At 38.1% G+C, this 25,871-nt stretch overlaps 1 protein-coding gene across 1 annotated transcript; it reads right to left on the bottom strand.

Moving 5' to 3' along the window:
- Positions 1 to 1,323: 1,323 nt before the first annotated feature.
- LOC145996301 (histone-lysine N-methyltransferase SETMAR-like) lies at positions 1,324 to 1,815 on the bottom strand. The gene has a single exon (XM_083132732.1). The coding sequence runs from the start codon at positions 1,813 to 1,815 to the stop codon at positions 1,324 to 1,326; it is 492 nt and encodes a 163-aa protein (XP_082988858.1).
- Between the last annotated feature and the right edge of the window lie 24,056 nt (positions 1,816 to 25,871).

Raw genomic sequence — 25,871 nt, 5'->3', positions numbered from 1 at the left:
AGCACTAGTTTTAATTTGTGAATTTATGCATGTCTAAACGACGTTTTTCATTAAATTGAAAGTCGGGGCCCGTGGCGGAGTGGTTAGGACATCGCGCTACGATGCCAAGGGTCTTGGATTCGAATCCCGGCTTATGTTTGAATGTTTGTGAGTGTCAATTCGTCAATTTCATCATATTATCACTCATCCCCGTCTTCGCAACTTAGCCGAAAGTGGCACAAAAAGTGAAGTAAAATAAAGCAAATTAATCAATCAATCATTAAATTAAAAGAGCATTGCAATTAATTCCTTATGATTGATTGATTGGGTGTTTTAAGTCCACTTTATGCACAGTAAGGATAATTGGGACTGGACCTACAGTTTAAATTGGGATCCGAACCACAATGTGCCTCCACCGGGTATCGAACCCGGGACCCCTTGATTACAAGGCAACGACGCTACCACTGTACCATCGGGGAGACCTAATGAAACAAACACGATTAGCAATAACGCCAGCACAAATAAATTGTACTAACATTACAGTCTGCCTGTTCGAAACGAGGCAGCAAACACACCATGTTTACATTTGTTCGTTCGTGGATTTCCCCTATCTCACGTGTCCCTTGCAATTGTTGATATTGCATGATACACGAAACACTCCGTGGTGATGTGGTTAACAAAGATCGCTAAGTCGCCAGGTGTCTCGGGTTTAAATCCTGGCCTAGACATTGGTGTCATTTGTTATTTCATCATATCATCCTCATCTTCGCAAGGTGGCAGAACAGCAAATTAAAATAAACCAAATCAATCGATCAATTATGGAGATATTTTAGAATGAGTAAGTAATCTTGAATTTCAGTCTGCCCATTATTTGTCTTGGTCAGTTTATAAATACTGTCAATGCTTCTTACAACATCGCAAGTATCATTAATGTTTTGGATTTTGCTCAGGTAAGACTCCCAAGTTGTTATTTTCAAGATGTCTATCTTAACAAGGAACGCTAGTGGCAACCCTGCCACGCGCCCCTGGTAGTTATGTCAGAGCAAGTGTTTTCTGTGTTGGGTTGCATACGTACAGGATAGATTTTAAGCGCTTATAGCGCAGAAACTAAGCGCTTTCGAGGTAAACTTTATAGGGAAAAGTTACTTGTTTTTATGATATCTACCAGCACCCAAGCGTTATTGAAAGAGTTTTGCGACACCCTTTATATACAGGGGCGTTCAGTATGCTCTAATACTCACCAAAAAAAAATATATAACAGAAATGAAAATATGGTTATTTTTCAACATAGTCCCCTGCTCTTTCAATGCACTTTGTCCAGCGCCGCTCCAAAGCCTCTATACCCTATTGGAAGAAGATGTCCTCTTGCTCCTGCAACCATGCATTCACAGCACCCATGTCGGCATTGTCATCCCGAAAAACCTGCCCACGGAGATGCTGCTTCAAATGTGGAAACAAGTGGAAGTCACTTGGGACTAGGTCATGTGAATAGGGTGGATCAGGCACCATTTCAACTCCAGCTGTATGAATTGCAGCCATAGCAACACCGGACTTGTGAACGCGAGCATTGTCCTGCTGCAGCAACATTCCACGTGTCAACATTCCTCGTCTCTTGCTCTTTATTGCAGCTCGCAATTTTGGCATAAGATCAGCATGATACTGGCCCGTAACGATGGTTCCATGTTCCAGATAATCCAACAGCAGTATTCCCTTGGCATCCCAGAATACAGTTGCCATAACCTTTCTGGCTGACTGTTGAACACGAAATTTCTTCCAGGTTGGGGAGCTGGTGTGCTTCCTTCCATTGCATGAAACTTTGTTTGGATTCGGGGTCATGTTTCGTCCACCGTCACAAATCTTGCCAAAAAGTCCTCTGGATCTGCGTGATACATGTCCAAAAGTTGCCTTGAACATGTCACTCTGCTTCTCTTCCGATCAGCATTCAGGTTTCGTGGGACCCATTGTGCCGAAACTTCCTTCTTGCACAAATGATCGGTTAAGATGTTATGAACTGTGCCGGTTGACAATCCTGTACTCTCAGCTAAATACCTGATGGTGACTCGTCCGTCTGCCATAACCATGTCAAGGATCTCTCAATGTTTTCCTCGGTGGTCACTGTTAGTGATGGCCCACCTGCATGGGCATCTTCGCATGACTGTCTGCCACAGCTGAATTCACGGCACCATCTCGCAACGGTGGGATATGATGGAGCAGTCTGCCCTAATGTTTGTACCAAGTCCTCATGAATTTCCTTTGGCTGTAGGTTTTCAATTTCAAGTATTTGAGGACAGCACGAACCTAACTATTTTCCATTTTCACCCCGTTCTTACAGATGCTCTACTGCCAACACCGGCCAAGAAAAAAGTACATGGTAAAACTTCTTGCATTTCGGCATAAAGTCATCACAAGATATCTACTTTCTACACATGTTCAAATTATGATTCTACATGAGAAGGAAGGCGGCGAGTATTAGAGCATACTGAAAGCCCCTCGTACCATTAAGAGTTGCAAAACTCTCAACGCGGTCAAAAAAGTGCCTGCCGTCCTCACCGGTCGTGCTGTTAAACTGTAGGCCGTCAAGCATAAATGGGTTCATAAACCCGGAAAAAGCCATCCTCGGGCGGGGCTGTGGGATTCGAACCAAGGTACTCGCGGGGCTCTCCCGCGTGTGACGATTAATGAAAACTGGGCTTCGAATGGGCGTTGATGCGGCCGTAGGGCCTGTGTCGTTAAAACTAACGCCGACCGCGTTTTCGGCTAAAGGGGTGCCCACATGGGGGGGGATAATGGCGCAGGTTGCGCCATCGAGATTTTTGGGTGGATTTTTTACCTTCAAATAATATAAAATTCAACATTTATATATTTTTCAAAAAAATATGTAAAAATTGTACACCTTAAATGCACCATATCTAATCCATTAGATGAAGAAAAGAAAATGTTCAAGGGTATTATCGAATGGGTGGGAGCGGGGAGAAATATCCAACTCTTACATATTAGGCCTTAATTGACACTTGGGTTCTGGGGGGGTTCTGAATTAAACGTTGTGGGGGACAGTATCGAACTAGGTATTAAATTATGGCGGGTATTTTAATTAGAGGGGGATTGAGCATTAAATTGAGAGGGTTATCCAATTCTTGTGTATTAATATTGTCTTACTGTTGCGAAAATACTGGTGTGGAAACTGAGAATTAATTTTTTGGAGGAGGCAATATCCACTCTTCAATATCAACAGTAAGTCTAAAATTGGCATGGAATTTTTTGTGGGAGGATTGAGTATTAAATTTAAAGGGGAGATAGGAAGCGCTTGATAAAGTGTTAAAGCTTAGATTGTCAAGGAATTTCTGCGGTGGAGAGAGAGTTCGAACATTAAATTTTGGAGACTGTATTCAGCGATATATTAACCACACGTTTTCTACCACGAACGTGCCAAAAGAGAAGCTGAAAAACACTAAATATCTCGGGATCCTAAGAACGTATTGACAACCCATGAAATTAATATTCTTGAAAGCCTGCAAAGAAATGGATGTAAAAATTTTCTTGCTCGCTTGGTTCGCAATGATGTGTTGCGAGAATGCGTGTTTGACGCATTACTGAGGTGAATGTGATGTTCTATACTATATCTAACTGTATTACAAGACATACGCGATATTCTCGATGTTAATTAATAACATCATTTCTTAAGATATAATGCTTTGGTTAGTATAATGCTTAATTTAAAGCAGATGTATTATTTGGAACAAAAATATATCGAATCCGCATTTCTAACTTCATGTCACAGGAAAATTTTACTTTAACCAGTTAAATTTGCAATGAAGATAAAATCCACTTAATTATTGTTATGAGTTACTAAAATATATTTACCCAAAGAAAACGTGGACGGGGTGGGGGATGAGAAAAAGAAGAGAAGAAAAACGATTTATGTTATTGCCCTGAGCTTAAGAATTTGTAGGTAGGTTTCTGTAATGTCTCGTGAAACAGAATTGGTCATGTGGCTGGATCATGTTATTTAGTTTGCCAAGGTTGAATTTTCTATCTTTATCTTAAGTTGTGGAACAATTTGTGTTAAGTACTCAACTTGTGAGTTTTATAAACCCACTCACAAACACTAATTATATGCATATTTACATAATTTAATTTACTACATTTAACCAATCAATGTGCTAGCTTTAAGTTTTTTACGAAAATCGAACAATAAAAAAATATGGACAGTTTAACATGGTATTTCATTCAAATAAACATAATTTATTATGTATTCAACAAAAATATTTTGTGTCGATTATGATGAACGATTTTTGTGACGGTCTTGAGTGATGGGCACCCCTGTTTATGGAGGAGGAGCAGATCAAGTGTGTTCAGTAAAGCTGAGAGAAAAGTTACTTTCGGTAGACACGCTTTCGTAATTAAATACTCTGTGGGGATTACGATGTGGTTTGAGGGCACGAATGATATGATTTTTGGGGTGGGGGATACACGTGATATGATTTGAGGGGGACCCAGGGGCGGCGCCAGAAATTTTCGACCGGGTGGGCAGAAACTGTATATTGATAGATTAGGGTGGGCAGGTATAAATGTAAGACCATATGTATAAACCTAGGTATGTACATATATACGTATGTACGACATACATAGGGTTACCAGATCGCTGTAAGGGAAATGTAGGACATTAAGTCAAAATGTAGGACACAAAACATTCTCAATAAATAATATATATATATATATATATATATATATATATATATATATATATATATATATATATATAACACGTTAGAAAGTAGTTTAAAAATGACACTTTTCAGTTTTAAAGAAATTAATTCTTCATGAATTTTTAAGTGCAAAATAATTTCAAAACTTGCAATCATACTAATCAATGCACCTGTTACTACATGATTTAAGTGATACTTCTCAGAGGAGACAATTGTTATCAAAATTTCATTTATAGTCAAACTATATTTATGTTAGAGTGGACAGTCAAAGTCTTTGAAATTATGCCATACATTTTACAGACTTTATGAAAAATAATTTCTCTCGTGAGTCTGTTGTGCTGATGGTAAGGAAAGTACTCCCTCAACATTTGAATTATGACCTGTAATGGCAAAGAAATATTCAGCAATTACCGTAATTTAAAATGGTTCCAGAAGTTTTATCTTGGGTAGTTTTCCAAAATAACACATCCAGAATTCTTGACTTTTTCTGGACTTTTCTAGGCCTTTTTTCCGTTTTTTTAACGTTTATTTATTCGACCCCTACTTAGGTAAAGTTGGAAATTAGTAATTAAGAAAATAATTATTTATTTAATGAAAACCCCTTCCAAAGGGCCAGTTACGATAAAAACTGAAGTTGAATTTAAGAGAATTAGATCTGCTTTCTCGTATTAATGCATCCTGAACTATGTTTGGAAGACAAGCGAGGCTTTTGCGTCTGGATTCTCACCCTCTCAGCCAGTATAATCTCATGTAGGGCTTGTGTCGGTTGTCCCTATATGCTTGTGACTCTCCCTTCATCTTACCACCATTCATCTTCATCTTCGCGATTAGCCAAAGGGACAGAAAAAAGTGAAGTAAAATAATCTAAATCAATCAAATAACAGCAAGAATTCTTGACCACAAGAATAATTTATTGCCTTTTTTTACTTCTTGACCTGCTTGTTGATTTCTTTACTTTTTCTTGACTTTCATGACTTTCGTGCCCTACTATCCAAACTCACAGATGTAACATGGCATTTTCGTATATCCACATTGTAGTCCAAGTAAAATGCTCAAAACTTTAAGATCACCACACACCAACCAACCATGGTCCTCATATTTAATTTTATTAAGAAGAAGTTGCATATTGCTGTAGGTTTCTTTCAGTGACACAGAATGAGCAATAGGAACTGAGGGGAACTTATTTCCATTATGTAACAGAACAAATTTTAAACTTGTTTTATTCGAGTCAATGAATACCCTCCAATCAGTTGAAAGACAAGGAAAATTTAACTTAGTCAGCAAACTGGACACATTACAACAAAACACGAGAGAATCTTGTTTCGGGAAATAAGGCACAAACTCTTTTTCTCGGTGTCTGTACCAGGAAAATATTGTTCCACAAGCCAGCAAGTTCTTTTCGTCAAGTCTGGAACCAAGAAGCTCAGCTGATTCTTTAGACAAATTTAAGTCTCTAACTAAATCATTGAGTTCGCTTTGAGTGAACGGTATAGGGTCACGAGATCCGTGAGGGGTGTCATAAATGTCATCTTCCATTTCACTTCCTTCCACTGAATCACTTAGTGAACCAGGATCACTTACACACTCAAGACTTGATGGAGGTGTCGGTACAGGCAAGTTTGGACCGTGCAACACAGGTCACATTGCAGAGGGAATATTGGAATACACTATCCTCTTCTTGTTTCTAATATTTCGACCTACAATTTCACAGGAACATAAGTAACAATCATTGCTGTGATCCACACCATGGGTATTGCAAATGACATAGATGTCCGCTTTCCCGTGCTCCAGTTTCGTAAAGATTCTACACATGATCTACATACCTTGTGTGAGGCCCACGATTTATCTTGATCTCCTAGTTTCATTTTGAAGTATGCATAATATGCTCTTCTTACAAAATCTGTAATTTCCTGTCTCTGTACCCGGGGAACAAATTCACCGCAGATGTAGAAAAACATATCTGGGCTATTCAGACAACCACGAGATGCCATGGCCACACCACAGTAATGTACCACACTGAACAACCAAATGTTAATGTAGGAGATCAATGTATCTTACATACCATGGAAGCAAATTAGGACTTTTGACAGTTACATATAAAATTAATTTAAATGTTTAACATAGTATTATTTTCAGCATTTAGGCAAGAAACATATTAATCAATTTAAATAAAACAAAACTTCACTGTATTTATAGCTTATTCGTCATTATTACTTGTTGAATAATTTTGAAACGTACCAGTTACATCTAGTGACAATCACTTCAATTGCACTGAAACGTGCATACAACAACCCACAAATATAAATCGTGAATTGTAAAAAATTCTTGCGTGATGTGAGAAAACTAATGCCAGTTTCAGCATCAGCAAGTTCAAATACATGTAAAACACCCAAAATTATAAAAACAACGGAACCCATGCGGCCCTGTGTAATAGAAGTATTCAATTGATCACAGTTTTTTTTTTGTTTGAAGAGCTCTAGTAATTCCTTTTGCTTTCTAATGACAAAGTCAGCTTTCTTATGGAATGATGATTAAATTGATTGATTGAGTTGATGTTTTAAGTCCACTTCATGCACAGTAAGGCTAATCGGGACTGGATCTACAGTTTAAAGTGGGATCCGAACCACTATATGCCTCCACTGGGAATCGAACCCGGGACCCCTTGATTACCAGGTGGCGACACTACCTCTCCATCACTGGGGAGGCCTTGGATGATGTAAAGAACATTTCTAGTATAGATAATATTCAGGAGGAAAATATACATATAATGAACACCAGAATACAGTTATTTATTGAAGCATTCACATATCCCCAAGTATAGGTACTTAGTGAATTTGATTGGGTGGGCAATCGGGTGGGCACAGGATTTTTTGGGTGGGCGCTTGCCCACCCGTGCCCACCCCTGTCGCCGTCCCTGCACATGACATGATTTTCGGGGGGATTGCGCCATTGGCCTTGGGGGGATGGTCATCCCTGTTCCGCTGGAATCGCGAGATGATCGAGCGTTTCATCTAATTCGTCCGGGAGAGGGAGAGTACTAAAACGAATAAGAATCCAACAACAAAAAATTAAAACAAGCATCTTGTTCATGTATTTGACGAGGGGAAATGTATATTAAAAAAAAAAAAGCAGAGCAAAACTCAACCACGTCTAAGCTCTAAGTTTTAGGGGATCGTAGGTAGGCTATGACAGCCTTTGGCCACTCGCTTGCTAAGCGAGAGGGACGTTGGAAGAGAAACGAGGTAGCTAGCAAGAGCTACGTCAACTTCAAACAGCAAGGAGCTAGCTAGCCCCGTGAAATAACAACACACGGACATCTATTTAAAAACACTACACTTGACTGAACAGGCGGGGTGAGGAAAGACATAAGGAACGTTTGTTTACCTGTAGTTCTGCTGCAATCTCTTCTCCCCTGGTCGTGGTTGCGATGTAGCCCTACTCTGTAATAAAACGGACAAAACAGCAACTCCGGGCTCCAAACTCTGTACTTTCGTAGACCGATATTCAAAACGATAAACTTTAACTTCCAGATCGTTCGTTTGCTCCTTTTTCTAAACTTATGGCAACTGTGGAGCTCTCTCACGATAACTGGATTCAATGTAAACTGAGAGCAACTAGAAACGAAGTTCTTTTGTAACTACTTCATCTGACGGAAAACGGAAGACAACTCAGAAAGAGATTGTCTCTCGCGACTTATTTAAATGAAATTCGAACTATCGGCCGTTAAGACAGTTGACTCGATCGCATCCTTTGGCAACGGCGATTCTGAGGAAAAACGCTGATTTCCTGATTTTCATATTGTGCCGGCCTAATGCAATGCCAGCGGAGTTTCTCCAACTTCGCTGAAGGTCGCTGGCGTGATTAGCTTTTAAGAAGCTATTTTCCAATGCTTCAGCGGGACCCTTTTTATAACATGATTAGCATATTTATTTATGCTGCCCTGGTCCTAGGTTCGACTCACGCCAACGACGTGATACAATATATACCTAAAAAGGATACATTAAACTTTGCATTAATGTATCCCTTTTTATATATGAATGGTATATATTGTGCTTTTATTTAAAATAATATTTTTAATGGAGTGCAAAAATAAACTATAGTCCTTTTTAATTTCCTTTTTTTAAAGGTAAAGTACAGCGAATAATTTTACCATCTGTTTCGGTGAAATTTTACTTGAAACAGCTTACCGCATTCCATATTTTGCTGCCACTTGTACCTGGCTTCACCATTTCACCAGAGATGGCCATCTTACTTCGGCCTCGCGAGGCCCGGCCTCCGGAGGCTGGGCATCTCATCTCTTCATTTCACTGACACTCAATACGGTCGTCACTGTCACACAGTTAAGTTAAAAATATTCTAAGAAACTTCACAATAAAAGTCTAAATGCAGCAGATAAGTACACTTTCAACCCAACAGGCGTGCCGCTTACAATGAGTTTGTTGCTGCTTAAGCCCAAATCGCATTGTTTCAACAATCGCTGTAACGTACTCCCACCCAACACTCATGGAGCGAAGGTAAGGTAGATGGCATTTGTCTTTTCTTTCCTCTAAACTGCACCAAACAGACAATTGTTGAATAGTTTGTTCAGGTAAAAGAACAGTTGTTCAAAACACCTGTATATGATATCTTGTCAATAAAGGGACCAAGGAAGATATTTTTCAAAAAGGGGGCAAAAAAGGATTATAGGCTGAAAAATTAGTCAATAAAGGGATCACGAAGGAAGATGTTTCTAAAAAGGGAAAAAGGGAATTTGGGCTGAAAAGGGAGAAAAAGGGAAGTCAAAACCATGAAATGTTGTTGGTGGAAGCTAATTATCAACACTTTTGTTATTTATCCCATGATCCGTATTGAAAAATAAAAAAGGACCTCCCTTTAAAATCCCGTCTCTACACATTATGCAACATGTTAACACTAAATGTTGTATGTAGTAAAAGTTTCTTTAATACATACATATATATATGATTGATTGATTGATTGATTTGCTGTTTTAAGTCCACTTTATGCACAGTAAGGCTAAATGGGTGGGACTGGACCTACAGTTTAAAGTGGGATCCGAACCACTATGTGCCTCCGCCGGGTATCGAACCCGATAACCCTTGATTACAAGAGGCCCTATATATATATATATATATATATATATATATATATATATATATATATATATATAAGATACTATTTACTATTTAAATACATTACATAATCAGTTCACCCGCCTCATAACAAACCAACAACAAAAATTATGTAAATCGTCCCTCAAATGTACGCGCTCCTTTTCATCAAAACAATTGTTCATGCATTTAAGACAAAACTGTTTAGCAGCAACAGTCTGAAGTACATATTTGGTCTGACTTCCTTCTCTGGTAATTTACAATGCATTAAACAAAAGAATCATGTTGCTCTCTTCGTTCGAAAGAGAATGTTTAGATCCAAATTTTTTCAAACCGGAAACAATATTCATTTATTAGGGAGCAATTAATTTCGTGCGGGGGCCATGGCATTATCTTTGAAATTCTTTTTTTTATTTTTTTCATTTAGATCACATCAAATCTTAAGATATAATGCTTTGGTTAGTATAATGCTTAATTTAAAGCAGGTGTATCATTTGGAACAAAAATATATCGAATCCGCATTTCTAACTTCATGTCACAGGAAAATTTTACTTTAACCAGTTAAATTTGCAATGAAGATAAAATCCACTTAATTATTGTTATGAGATACTAAAATATATTTACACCATTAAAACCTGGGCGGGGGGGGGAAGAGTTTTTTGAAAGAAGAAACGTATTATGTTATTTCTCTGCGCCTAAGAATTTCTAGGTAGGTTTGTGTAATGTCTCGCGAAACAGAATTGATCATGTGGCTGGAGCATGTTATTTGGTTTGCCAAGGTTGAATTTTCTATCTTTATCTTAAGTTGTGGAACAATTTGTGTTAAATACTCAAATTGTGAGTTTTATAAACCTACTTACAAACACTATTTATATGCATATTTACATAATTTAATTTACTACATTTAACCAATCAATGTGCTAGCTTTAAGTTTTTCCGAAAATCGAACAATAAAAAATATGGACAGTTTTACATGGTATTTCATTCAAATAAACATAATTTATTATGTATTCAACAAAAATATTTTGTGGGGATTATGATGAACGATTTTTGTGACGGTCTTGAGTGATGGGCACCCCTGTTTATGGAGGAGGGGCAGATCAAGTGTGTTCAGTAAAGCTGAGAGAAAAGTTAATTTCGGTAGACACGCTGTCGTAATTAAATACTCTGTGGGGATTACGATGTGGTTTGAGGGCACGAATATATGATTTTTAGGGTGGGGGAGACACGTGATATGATTTGAGGGGGGCACATGACATGATTTTGGAGGTATTGCGCCATTGGCCTTGGGGGGATGGTCATCCCTGTTCCGCTGGAATCGCGAGATGATCGAGCGTTTCATCTAATTCGTCCGGGAGAGGGAGAGTACTAAAACGAATAAGAATCCAACAACAAAAAATTAAAACAAGCATCTCGTTCATGTATTTGACGAGGGGAAATGTATATTAAAAAAAAAAATGCAGAGCAAAACTCAACCACGTCTAAGCTCTAAGTTTTAGGGGATCGTAGGTAGGCTATGACAGCCTTTGGCCACTCGCTTGCTAAGCGAGAGGGACGTTGGAAGAGAAACGAGGTAGCTAGCAAGAGCTACGTCAACTTCAAACAGCAAGGAGCTAGCTAGCCCCGTGAAATAACAACACACGGACATCTATTTAAAAACACTGCACTTGACTGAACAGGCGGGGTGAGGAAAGACATAAGGAACGTTTGTTTACCTGTAGTTCTGCTGCAATCTCTTCTCCCCTGGTCGTGGTTGCGATGTAGCCCTACTCTGTAATAAAACGGACAAAACAGCAACTCCGGGCTCCAAACTCTGTACTTTCGTAGACCGATATTCAAAACGATAAACTTTAACTTCCAGATCGTTCGTTTGCTCCTTTTTCTAAACTTATGGCAACTGTGGAGCTCTCTCACGATAACTGGATTCAATGTAAACTGAGAGCAACTAGAAACGAAGTTCTTTTGTAACTACTTCATCTGACGGAAAACGGAAGACAACTCAGAAAGAGATTGTCTCTCGCGACTTATTTAAATGAAATTCGAACTATCGGCCGTTAAGACAGTTGACTCGATCGCATCCTTTGGCAACGGCGATTCTGAGGAAAAACGCTGATTTCCTGATTTTCATATTGTGCCGGCCTAATGCAATGCCAGCGGAGTTTCTCCAACTTCGCTGAAGGTCGCTGGCGTGATTAGCTTTTAAGAAGCTATTTTCCAATGCTTCAGCGGGACCCTTTTTATAACATGATTAGCATATTTATTTATGCTGCCCTGGTCCTAGGTTCGACTCACGCCAACGACGTGATACAATATATACCTAAAAAGGATACATTAAACTTTGCATTAATGTATCCCTTTTTATATATGAATGGTATATATTGTGCTTTTATTTAAAATAATATTTTTAATGGAGTGCAAAAATAAACTATAGTCCTTTTTAATTTCCTTTTTTTAAAGGTAAAGTACAGCGAATAATTTTACCATCTGTTTCGGTGAAATTTTACTTGAAACAGCTTACCGCATTCCATATTTTGCTGCCACTTGTACCTGGCTTCACCATTTCACCAGAGATGCCATCTTACTTCGGCCTCGCGAGGCCCGGCCTCCGGAGGCTGGGCATCTCATCTCTTCATTTCACTGACACTCAATACGGTCGTCACTGTCACACAGTTAAGTTAAAAATATTCTAAGAAACTTCACAATAAAAGTCTAAATGCAGCAGATAAGTACACTTTCAACCCAACAGGCGTGCCGCTTACAATGAGTTTGTTGCTGCTTAAGCCCAAATCGCATTGTTTCAACAATCGCTGTAACGTACTCCCACCCAACACTCATGGAGCGAAGGTAAGGTAGATGGCATTTGTCTTTTCTTTCCTCTAAACTGCACCAAACAGACAATTGTTGAATAGTTTGTTCAGGTAAAAGAACAGTTGTTCAAAACACCTGTATATGATATCTTGTCAATAAAGGGACCAAGGAAGATATTTTTCAAAAAGGGGGCAAAAAAGGATTATAGGCTGAAAAATTAGTCAATAAAGGGATCACGAAGGAAGATGTTTCTAAAAATGGAAAAAGGGAATTTGGGCTGAAAAGGGAGAAAAAGGGAAGTCAAAACCATGAAATGTTGTTGGTGGAAGCTAATTATCAACACTTTTGTTATTTATCCCATGATCCGTATTGAAAAATAAAAAAGGACCTCCCTTTAAAATCCCGTCTCTACACATTATGCAACATGTTAACACTAAATGTTGTATGTAGTAAAAGTTTCTTTAATACATACATATATATATGATTGATTGATTGATTGATTTGCTGTTTTAAGTCCACTTTATGCACAGTAAGGCTAAATGGGTGGGACTGGACCTACAGTTTAAAGTGGGATCCGAACCACTATGTGCCTCCGCCGGGTATCGAACCCGATAACCCTTGATTACAAGAGGCCCTATATATATATATATATATATATATATATATATATATATATATATATATATATATATAAGATACTATTTACTATTTAAATACATTACATAATCAGTTCACCCGCCTCATAACAAACCAACAACAAAAATTATGTAAATCGTCCCTCAAATGTACGCGCTCCTTTTCATCAAAACAATTGTTCATGCATTTAAGACAAAACTGTTTAGCAGCAACAGTCTGAAGTACATATTTGGTCTGACTTCCTTCTCTGGTAATTTACAATGCATTAAACAAAAGAATCATGTTGCTCTCTTCGTTCGAAAGAGAATGTTTAGATCCAAATTTTTTCAAACCGGAAACAATATTCATTTATTAGGGAGCAATTAATTTCGTGCGGGGGCCATGGCATTATCTTTGAAATTCTTTTTTTTATTTTTTTCATTTAGATCACATCAAATCTTAAGATATAATGCTTTGGTTAGTATAATGCTTAATTTAAAGCAGGTGTATCATTTGGAACAAAAATATATCGAATCCGCATTTCTAACTTCATGTCACAGGAAAATTTTACTTTAACCAGTTAAATTTGCAATGAAGATAAAATCCACTTAATTATTGTTATGAGATACTAAAATATATTTACACCATTAAAACCTGGGCGGGGGGGGAAGAGTTTTTTGAAAGAAGAAACGTATTATGTTATTTCCCTGCGCCTAAGAATTTCTAGGTAGGTTTGTGTAATGTCTCGCGAAACAGAATTGATCATGTGGCTGGAGCATGTTATTTGGTTTGCCAAGGTTGAATTTTCTATCTTTATCTTAAGTTGTGGAACAATTTGTGTTAAATACTCAAATTGTGAGTTTTATAAACCTACTTACAAACACTATTTATATGCATATTTACATAATTTAATTTACTACATTTAACCAATCAATGTGCTAGCTTTAAGTTTTTCCGAAAATCGAACAATAAAAAATATGGACAGTTTTACATGGTATTTCATTCAAATAAACATAATTTATTATGTATTCAACAAAAATATTTTGTGGGGATTATGATGAACGATTTTTGTGACGGTCTTGAGTGATGGGCACCCCTGTTTATGGAGGAGGGGCAGATCAAGTGTGTTCAGTAAAGCTGAGAGAAAAGTTAATTTCGGTAGACACGCTGTCGTAATTAAATACTCTGTGGGGATTACGATGTGGTTTGAGGGCACGAATATATGATTTTTAGGGTGGGGGAGACACGTGATATGATTTGAGGGGGGCACATGACATGATTTTGGAGGTATTGCGCCATTGGCCTTGGGGGGATGGTCATCCCTGTTCCGCTGGAATCGCGAGATGATCGAGCGTTTCATCTAATTCGTCCGGGAGAGGGAGAGTACTAAAACGAATAAGAATCCAACAACAAAAAATTAAAACAAGCATCTCGTTCATGTATTTGACGAGGGGAAATGTATATTAAAAAAAAAAGCAGAGCAAAACTCAACCACGTCTAAGCTCTAAGTTTTAGGGGATCGTAGGTAGGCTATGACAGCCTTTGGCCACTCGCTTGCTAAGCGAGAGGGACGTTGGAAGAGAAACGAGGTAGCTAGCAAGAGCTACGTCAACTTCAAACAGCAAGGAGCTAGCTAGCCCCGTGAAATAACAACACACGGACATCTATTTAAAAACACTGCACTTGACTGAACAGGCGGGGTGAGGAAAGACATAAGGAACGTTTGTTTACCTGTAGTTCTGCTGCAATCTCTTCTCCCCTGGTCGTGGTTGCGATGTAGCCCTACTCTGTAATAAAACGGACAAAACAGCAACTCCGGGCTCCAAACTCTGTACTTTCGTAGACCGATATTCAAAACGATAAACTTTAACTTCCAGATCGTTCGTTTGCTCCTTTTTCTAAACTTATGGCAACTGTGGAGCTCTCTCACGATAACTGGATTCAATGTAAACTGAGAGCAACTAGAAACGAAGTTCTTTTGTAACTACTTCATCTGACGGAAAACGGAAGACAACTCAGAAAGAGATTGTCTCTCGCGACTTATTTAAATGAAATTCGAACTATCGGCCGTTAAGACAGTTGACTCGATCGCATCCTTTGGCAACGGCGATTCTGAGGAAAAACGCTGATTTCCTGATTTTCATATTGTGCCGGCCTAATGCAATGCCAGCGGAGTTTCTCCAACTTCGCTGAAGGTCGCTGGCGTGATTAGCTTTTAAGAAGCTATTTTCCAATGCTTCAGCGGGACCCTTTTTATAACATGATTAGCATATTTATTTATGCTGCCCTGGTCCTAGGTTCGACTCACGCCAACGACGTGATACAATATATACCTAAAAAGGATACATTAAACTTTGCATTAATGTATCCCTTTTTATATATGAATGGTATATATTGTGCTTTTATTTAAAATAATATTTTTAATGGAGTGCAAAAATAAACTATAGTCCTTTTTAATTTCCTTTTTTTAAAGGTAAAGTACAGCGAATAATTTTACCATCTGTTTCGGTGAAATTTTACTTGAAACAGCTTACCGCATTCCATATTTTGCTGCCACTTGTACCTGGCTTCACCATTTCACCAGAGATGGCCATCTTACTTCGGCCTCGCGAGGCCCGGCCTCCGGAGGCTGGGCATCTCATCTCTTCATTTCACTGACACTCAATACGGTCGTCACTGTCACACAGTTAAGTTAAAAATATTCTAAGAAACTTCACAATAAAAGTCTAAATGCAGCAGATAAGTACACTTTCAACCCAACAGGCGTGCCGCTTACAATGAGTTTGTTGCTGCTTAAGCCCAAATCGCATTGTTTCAACAATCGCTGTAACGTACTCCCACCCAACACTCATGGAGCGAAGGTAAGGTAGATGGCATTTGTCTTTTCTTTCCTCTAAACTGCACCAAACAGACAATTGTTGAATAGTTTGTTCAGGTAAAAGAACAGTTGTTCAAAACACCTGTATATGATATCTTGTCAATAAAGGGACCAAGGAAGATATTTTTCAAAAAGGGGGCAAAAAAGGATTATAGGCTGAAAAATTAGTCAATAAAGGGATCACGAAGGAAGATGTTTCTAAAAAGGGAAAAAGGGAATTTGGGCTGAAAAGGGAGAAAAAGGGAAGTCAAAACCATGAAATGTTGTTGGTGGAAGCTAATTATCAAGACTTTTGTTATTTATCCCATGATCCGTATTGAAAAATAAAAAAGGACCTCCCTTTAAAATCCCGTCTCTACACATTATGCAACATGTTAACACTAAATGTTGTATGTAGTAAAAGTTTCTTTAATACATACATATATATATGATTGATTGATTGATTGATTTGCTGTTTTAAGTCCACTTTATGCACAGTAAGGCTAAATGGGTGGGACTGGACCTACAGTTTAAAGTGGGATCCGAACCACTATGTGCCTCCGCCGGGTATCGAACCCGATAACCCTTGATTACAAGAGGCCCTATATATATATATATATATATATATATATATATATATATATATATATAAGATACTATTTACTATTTAAATACATTACATAATCAGTTCACCCGCCTCATAACAAACCAACAACAAAAATTATGTAAATCGTCCCTCAAATGTACGCGCTCCTTTTCATCAAAACAATTGTTCATGCATTTAAGACAAAACTGTTTAGCAGCAACAGTCTGAAGTACATATTTGGTCTGACTTCCTTCTCTGGTAATTTACAATGCATTAAACAAAAGAATCATGTTGCTCTCTTCGTTCGAAAGAGAATGTTTAGATCCAAATTTTTTCAAACCGGAAACAATATTCATTTATTAGGGAGCAATTAATTTCGTGCGGGGGCCATGGCATTATCTTTGAAATTCTTTTTTTATTTTTTTCATTTAGATCACATCAAATCTTAAGATATAATGCTTTGGTTAGTATAATGCTTAATTTGAAGCAGGTGTATCATTTGGAACAAAAATATATCGAATCCGCATTTCTAACTTCATGTCACAGGAAAATTTTACTTTAACCAGTTAAATTTGCAATGAAGATAAAATCCACTTAATTATTGTTATGAGATACTAAAATATATTTACACCATTAAAACCTGGGCGGGGGGGGAAGAGTTTTTTGAAAGAAGAAACGTATTATGTTATTTCCCTGCGCCTAAGAATTTCTAGGTAGGTTTGTGTAATGTCTCGCGAAACAGAATTGATCATGTGGCTGGAGCATGTTATTTGGTTTGCCAAGGTTGAATTTTCTATCTTTATCTTAAGTTGTGGAACAATTTGTGTTAAATACTCAAATTGTGAGTTTTATAAACCTACTTACAAACACTATTTATATGCATATTTACATAATTTAATTTACTACATTTAACCAATCAATGTGCTAGCTTTAAGTTTTTCCGAAAATCGAACAATAAAAAATATGGACAGTTTTACATGGTATTTCATTCAAATAAACATAATTTATTATGTATTCAACAAAAATATTTTGTGGGGATTATGATGAACGATTTTTGTGACGGTCTTGAGTGATGGGCACCCCTGTTTATGGAGGAGGGGCAGATCAAGTGTGTTCAGTAAAGCTGAGAGAAAAGTTAATTTCGGTAGACACGCTGTCGTAATTAAATACTCTGTGGGGATTACGATGTGGTTTGAGGGCACGAATATATGATTTTTAGGGTGGGGGAGACACGTGATATGATTTGAGGGGGGCACATGACATGATTTTGGAGGTATTGCGCCATTGGCCTTGGGGGGATGGTCATCCCTGTTCCGCTGGAATCGCGAGATGATCGAGCGTTTCATCTAATTCGTCCGGGAGAGGGAGAGTACTAAAACGAATAAGAATCCAACAACAAAAAATTAAAACAAGCATCTCGTTCATGTATTTGACGAGGGGAAATGTATATTAAAAAAAAAAAGCAGAGCAAAACTCAACCACGTCTAAGCTCTAAGTTTTAGGGGATCGTAGGTAGGCTATGACAGCCTTTGGCCACTCGCTTGCTAAGCGAGAGGGACGTTGGAAGAGAAACGAGGTAGCTAGCAAGAGCTACGTCAACTTCAAACAGCAAGGAGCTAGCTAGCCCCGTGAAATAACAACACACGGACATCTATTTAAAAACACTACACTTGACTGAACAGGCGGGGTGAGGAAAGACATAAGGAACGTTTGTTTACCTGTAGTTCTGCTGCAATCTCTTCTCCCCTGGTCGTGGTTGCGATGTAGCCCTACTCTGTAATAAAACGGACAAAACAGCAACTCCGGGCTCCAAACTCTGTACTTTCGTAGACCGATATTCAAAACGATAAACTTTAACTTCCAGATCGTTCGTTTGCTCCTTTTTCTAAACTTATGGCAACTGTGGAGCTCTCTCACGATAACTGGATTCAATGTAAACTGAGAGCAACTAGAAACGAAGTTCTTTTGTAACTACTTCATCTGACGGAAAACGGAAGACAACTCAGAAAGAGATTGTCTCTCGCGACTTATTTAAATGAAATTCGAACTATCGGCCGTTAAGACAGTTGACTCGATCGCATCCTTTGGCAACGGCGATTCTGAGGAAAAACGCTGATTTCCTGATTTTCATATTGTGCCGGCCTAATGCAATGCCAGCGGAGTTTCTCCAACTTCGCTGAAGGTCGCTGGCGTGATTAGCTTTTAAGAAGCTATTTTCCAATGCTTCAGCGGGACCCTTTTTATAACATGATTAGCATATTTATTTATGCTGCCCTGGTCCTAGGTTCGACTCACGCCAACGACGTGATACAATATATACCTAAAAAGGATACATTAAACTTTGCATTAATGTATCCCTTTTTATATATGAATGGTATATATTGTGCTTTTATTTAAAATAATATTTTTAATGGAGTGCAAAAATAAACTATAGTCCCTTTTAATTTCCTTTTTTTAAAGGTAAAGTACAGCGAATAATTTTACCATCTGTTTCGGTGAAATTTTACTTGAAACAGCTTACCGCATTCCATATATTGCTGCCACTTGTACCTGGCTTCACCATTTCACCAGAGATGGCCATCTTACTTCGGCCTCGCGAGGCCCGGCCTCCGGAGGCTGGGCATCTCATCTCTTCATTTCACTGACACTCAATACGGTCGTCACTGTCACACAGTTAAGTTAAAAATATTCTAAGAAACTTCACAATAAAAGTCTAAATGCAGCAGATAAGTACACTTTCAACCCAACAGGCGTGCCGCTTACAATGAGTTTGTTGCTGCTTAAGCCCAAATCGCATTGTTTCAACAATCGCTGTAACGTACTCCCACCCAACACTCATGGAGCGAAGGTAAGGTAGATGGCATTTGTCTTTTCTTTCCTCTAAACTGCACCAAACAGACAATTGTTGAATAGTTTGTTCAGGTAAAAGAACAGTTGTTCAAAACACCTGTATATGATATCTTGTCAATAAAGGGACCAAGGAAGATATTTTTCAAAAAGGGGGCAAAAAAGGATTATAGGCTGAAAAATTAGTCAATAAAGGGATCACGAAGGAAGATGTTTCTAAAAATGGAAAAAGGGAATTTGGGCTGAAAAGGGAGAAAAAGGGAAGTCAAAACCATGAAATGTTGTTGGTGGAAGCTAATTATCAACACTTTTGTTATTTATCCCATGATCCGTATTGAAAAATAAAAAAGGACCTCCCTTTAAAATCCCGTCTCTACACATTATGCAACATGTTAACACTAAATGTTGTATGTAGTAAAAGTTTCTTTAATACATACATATATATATGATTGATTGATTGATTGATTTGCTGTTTTAAGTCCACTTTATGCACAGTAAGGCTAAATGGGTGGGACTGGACCTACAGTTTAAAGTGGGATCCGAACCACTATGTGCCTCCGCCGGGTATCGAACCCGATAACCCTTGATTACAAGAGGCCCTATATATATATATATATATATATATATATATATATATATATATATATATATATATATAAGATACTATTTACTATTTAAATACATTACATAATCAGTTCACCCGCCTCATAACAAACCAACAACAAAAATTATGTAAATCGTCCCTCAAATGTACGCGCTCCTTTTCATCAAAACAATTGTTCATGCATTTAAGACAAAACTGTTTAGCAGCAACAGTCTGAAGTACATATTTGGTCTGACTTCCTTCTCTGGTAATTTACAATGCATTAAACAAAAGAATCATGTTGCTCGCTTCGTTCGAAAGAGAATGTTTAGATCCAAATTTTTTCAAACCGGAAACAATATTCATTTATTAGGGAGCAATTAATTTCGTGCGGGGGCCATGGCATTATCTTTGAAATTCTTTTTTTTATTTTTTTCATTTAGATCACATCAAATCTTAAGATATAATGCTTTGGTTAGTATAATGCTTAATTTAAAGCAGGTGTATCATTTGGAACAAAAATATATCGAATCCACATTTCTAACTTCATGTCACAGGAAAATTTTACTTTAACCAGTTAAATTTGCAATGAAGATAAAATCCACTTAATTATTGTTATGAGATACTAAAATATATTTACACCATTAAAACCTGGGCGGGGGGGGGAAGAGTTTTTTGAAAGAAGAAACGTATTATGTTATTTCCCTGCGCCTAAGAATTTCTAGGTAGGTTTGTGTAATGTCTCGCGAAACAGAATTGATCATGTGGCTGGAGCATGTTATTTGGTTTGCCAAGGTTGAATTTTCTATCTTTATCTTAAGTTGTGGAACAATTTGTGTTAAATACTCAAATTGTGAGTTTTATAAACCTACTTACAAACACTATTTATATGCATATTTACATAATTTAATTTACTACATTTAACCAATCAATGTGCTAGCTTTAAGTTTTTCCGAAAATCGAACAATAAAAAATATGGAGAGTTTTACATGGTATTTCATTCAAATAAACATAATTTATTATGTATTCAACAAAAATATTTTGTGGGGATTATGATGAACGATTTTTGTGACGGTCTTGAGTGATGGGCACCCCTGTTTATGGAGGAGGGGCAGATCAAGTGTGTTCAGTAAAGCTGAGAGAAAAGTTAATTTCGGTAGACACGCTGTCGTAATTAAATACTCTGTGGGGATTACGATGTGGTTTGAGGGCACGAATATATGATTTTTAGGGTGGGGGAGACACGTGATATGATTTGAGGGGGCACATGACATGATTTTGGAGGTATTGCGCCATTGGCCTTGGGGGGATGGTCATCCCTGTTCCGCTGGAATCGCGAGATGATCGAGCGTTTCATCTAATTCGTCCGGGAGAGGGAGAGTACTAAAACGAATAAGAATCCAACAACAAAAAATTAAAACAAGCATCTCGTTCATGTATTTGACGAGGGGAAATGTATATTAAAAAAAAAAAGCAGAGCAAAACTCAACCACGTCTAAGCTCTAAGTTTTAGGGGATCGTAGGTAGGCTATGACAGCCTTTGGCCACTCGCTTGCTAAGCGAGAGGGACGTTGGAAGAGAAACGAGGTAGCTAGCAAGAGCTACGTCAACTTCAAACAGCAAGGAGCTAGCTAGCCCCGTGAAATAACAACACACGGACATCTATTTAAAAACACTACACTTGACTGAACAGGCGGGGTGAGGAAAGACATAAGGAACGTTTGTTTACCTGTAGTTCTGCTGCAATCTCTTCTCCCCTGGTCGTGGTTGCGATGTAGCCCTACTCTGTAATAAAACGGACAAAACAGCAACTCCGGGCTCCAAACTCTGTACTTTCGTAGACCGATATTCAAAACGATAAACTTTAACTTCCAGATCGTTCGTTTGCTCCTTTTTCTAAACTTATGGCAACTGTGGAGCTCTCTCACGATAACTGGATTCAATGTAAACTGAGAGCAACTAGAAACGAAGTTCTTTTGTAACTACTTCATCTGACGGAAAACGGAAGACAACTCAGAAAGAGATTGTCTCTCGCGACTTATTTAAATGAAATTCGAACTATCGGCCGTTAAGACAGTTGACTCGATCGCATCCTTTGGCAACGGCGATTCTGAGGAAAAACGCTGATTTCCTGATTTTCATATTGTGCCGGCCTAATGCAATGCCAGCGGAGTTTCTCCAACTTCGCTGAAGGTCGCTGGCGTGATTAGCTTTTAAGAAGCTATTTTCCAATGCTTCAGCGGGACCCTTTTTATAACATGATTAGCATATTTATTTATGCTGCCCTGGTCCTAGGTTCGACTCACGCCAACGACGTGATACAATATATACCTAAAAAGGATACATTAAACTTTGCATTAATGTATCCCTTTTTATATATGAATGGTATATATTGGTAGTGTGTTTTGTGGTATTATAAACCCGAGAAATGATGAACCCCCCTCAGGGAGATTTGGCTACACTTAAAACTTGCTCAACATGCCCATATGAGCTTTTTGCTCAAGTGTGGAACCCCGTGGCCCAGTCGGTAACGCGTCTGACTACCATGCTCAAGGTCCCGGGTTCGATCCCCGGCCGGTTCAAATCCGGGAACTTTTCTAACGGTGAAAGCGGCCCAGGCGCCCACCCAGCGTCGAATAACATGGGTACCTGGGGGAAACCCTGGGGGGTAAAGGCGGTCAGGGTCGTGATGCTGATCACATCACCCCCACTCACGACCGGATCAAGAAAGTGTGGGGCGTTACCCCTACACCCCCTATACGCCTTCATGGCGTGGTGCTATGCACAGGGGAACACTTTACCTTTTTTACCTTTTGTGGAACCCCGTCTAATCCAAGATTTTTGTAAAAATGCCCTCGGGAAGTTCATGTGAAATGATGAGCCCCCCGAGATTGATTTGTCCACACTTGCAAAAGGCACTTCTGTCAGATTGTTGTCCATAAGCTTGTTAAAAATATGCCCTTCTTGATATTTTTTTGCCAACACCTAAAACTAAGCCAAGATGCTCATAAAACCCACACACACACACACACACATATTTACTTCCGGTTTAAGTTTAATTATACACCAGGCTCAACTTGTGCAATATGCAGAGGCCCTCTAGAATTGCTCTGTGACTCTCTCATTTGTTACATCATAAACATATGATTTTTCACCTATAAGAATAACACTACATATGGTGTCATCAGGGAGTGCATCATGGAATTCACAGATAATTTTAATGTTTGTCCTGTCATTAACCACAACTTGTTTTCTTTTTGAAGTGTTGATGACAAACATGGGTCTCTGTGCTTTGAATTCATCTGGTGTGTAATACATGTCAGTATTGCCAGTAGTGACCCTTTTGTATGCTGTAAATGCTTCATATAATTTAAGGAAATCATCCTTGGACATGTCTAAATTATAATTTTCTCTGGGGAACACCTCATTTCTGCCATTTTTAAGATATATGTTCTTGATGTTGCAGTTATCAAATCTACCTGATTTTTTTCCTGATTATTGAGTCTTCCAGTCTGAAACAGTACCACAACAAAATCTGGCATGTCATATTGTATACTGGAGAATGAATTTGTAGCATCAAACTCATAATAAGTACCAGTGGCAGGCTTCTGTACACATTGATATGTATAAAATTGTAAAAGTACTTGTGGATTTTTTATTATATCTGCTTTGTATTTAAGAGCATAACTGGCTTCATATTCAACAACCGGGTTTCTTAGCTCCATAGTCTGAATAATGCACTTGCCCTCATCACGTAGGGTATTAGGCAAAGCTTCCCCGGTAGAGTTTAATGTACTGTACCTCATCAAAGCATTATTATCATTGGCAGCTCTTCTAAATGTGATTCTTAAACCACCCTTCCACATAATATCTTTGTAATCTGAGAAGAATCCTGGCAACAGGCGCATAGGGAACAGCACTGTGTGGCTCTTAGATATAATTTTATCACCAGCCTCAAATCCACCTATTTTGTAGTAAGAAGCCTCGGTTTTGGATAATTTTAGTGTGGCCAAAGCTGTGGAGGTAATGCCGGGATAATCCACTCTGTTTATAACAACACCATGTTTTCTGATCTCAATTTCAGAGAACAGATGCGGCACAAAATTGTCTACCAATCTTATATTTGAATTTGCCGGATAATCTGTTCCATCGAGCTTTACAACATCAAATTTGATGTATAGATCTGCTCTGTGGGGGTGTATAAAGCCATCCCCTACATCAAGATCAACCTCAATTTCTGTGTTGGGTTGATTTAAATTTGCAAATGTCCTCCTGTTTGGGGGGAATGATTGTAGCTCATAACTCTCAATATTTTCCATTTTTTTTGTATGTATTTTTATTTAAATATTAATCTCTATGATTGCAGTTGTTGTGGCTCCAGCAAAATCAACTAATTCTTCTTTTTCATTAGTGACCATCAACTCAATGTAATCTATTCTATTATGGCACACAGGAAAATATAATGTTGGGGATGGAGTGTAGATGATGGGCTCCATAAATTCAGAGTTAGGTTTGAATGTTGCAATGATGCCAGTTTGTTTGTGAGTGCCTATGCCATTTGATTTGGTGATCATACCCTCGGCCACATTACAGTGAATATTCAGAGTCTCTATGGCTAAGAATTTAGGTATATTAATAGCAGAGTGTTTGATGGCTGGTTCAAGTTTTGTGTTGTTCTCAAAGCCTAACAGCTCTCCTATAGTACCCAGATCCAATGTCTCTGTAGCAGATACAATCTCTACTCTGTGAGTGACAGAATTTTGAGTTAAAACTATACCTCTGGGTAATTGAGCATTTAGAGTGGACAGATTATACTGCCCTGGAGTGATGACAATTTTTTGATCCCCTACTGCAATTGTGTTGTTGTGGTGTGTAATATTAGGGATCAAGTACATGCCATAAAATGCTCTGAGAGCTATTGTTTTGGGATACACTATATCATCATGTAATCTAAGTTTCAATATTGAATTTTGGCTGGTGAGATGGAATACCACCATGATGTTTTAAATACCACAAGGCCTTTTGAAAATCTTCAATTGATGGTTTATTTATTTGAGACAGATATCTAAGAACAGATAAACACAAATGTCCACAATTAACATCTTTGAAATTTTGAACACGGGCATTATTGTAATAAAGATTAGCTGATTTTAGATATTTTATTAAATTTTCAAGTGGAACACCTCCAAATGAATCAAACACAAATGCCTCATCTTTTAAATATTTAAGATAACAAATCCAGTGAGTGCCCTGATTTTTGTACTTATCCAAATTAACAATGCCACACTCTTTGTTGAGTGGTTGTTCTGGTAAAGAATCAGACATGTACACACCTCTAAAATGTTTGATGCCCAGTGGCTTGATTAAAGCTTCAATATCTTGGTTTGTAAGCGGCTCTTGTTTTTTTAAACTTATTCATGGCTCTCTTAACACCTTTGCCTTGTTTCTCCATGGCCAGGTTATGGCGCTTTATTTCATCTAATTCTGCCTTATTTTTCTTGGCATCTATTACTGTTTTTGCTATGGCAGCTGATCCCCCAGCCAAGCTCCCAACAGCCCCAAGTGCTGCTAAGATGGCTGGGATAGTAAATATGAAACCCCCCACATGTGATTTTTTTCTAGATTGTTGTAATTTTTTTAATTGGGGGGTGCTAAGCAACAATTTCATACCATGGCCCTTGGCAAGACAAGAGCTTTTTTTCTTGCGCTGCTTTTTGGTTAAAAGGCTATCAATAGTTTTAAGAGATTTAAGACCTGCATAAGGTATTTGATACATAACACC

Source organism: Lepisma saccharinum, chromosome 12, assembly GCF_977018435.1.
Source record: "Lepisma saccharinum chromosome 12, izLepSacc3.1, whole genome shotgun sequence".
Taxonomy (NCBI): Eukaryota; Metazoa; Arthropoda; class Insecta; order Zygentoma; family Lepismatidae; genus Lepisma; species Lepisma saccharinum.
Note: the sequence above shows the minus strand (reverse complement) of the source record. Positions and strands in the feature narration are given on the sequence as shown.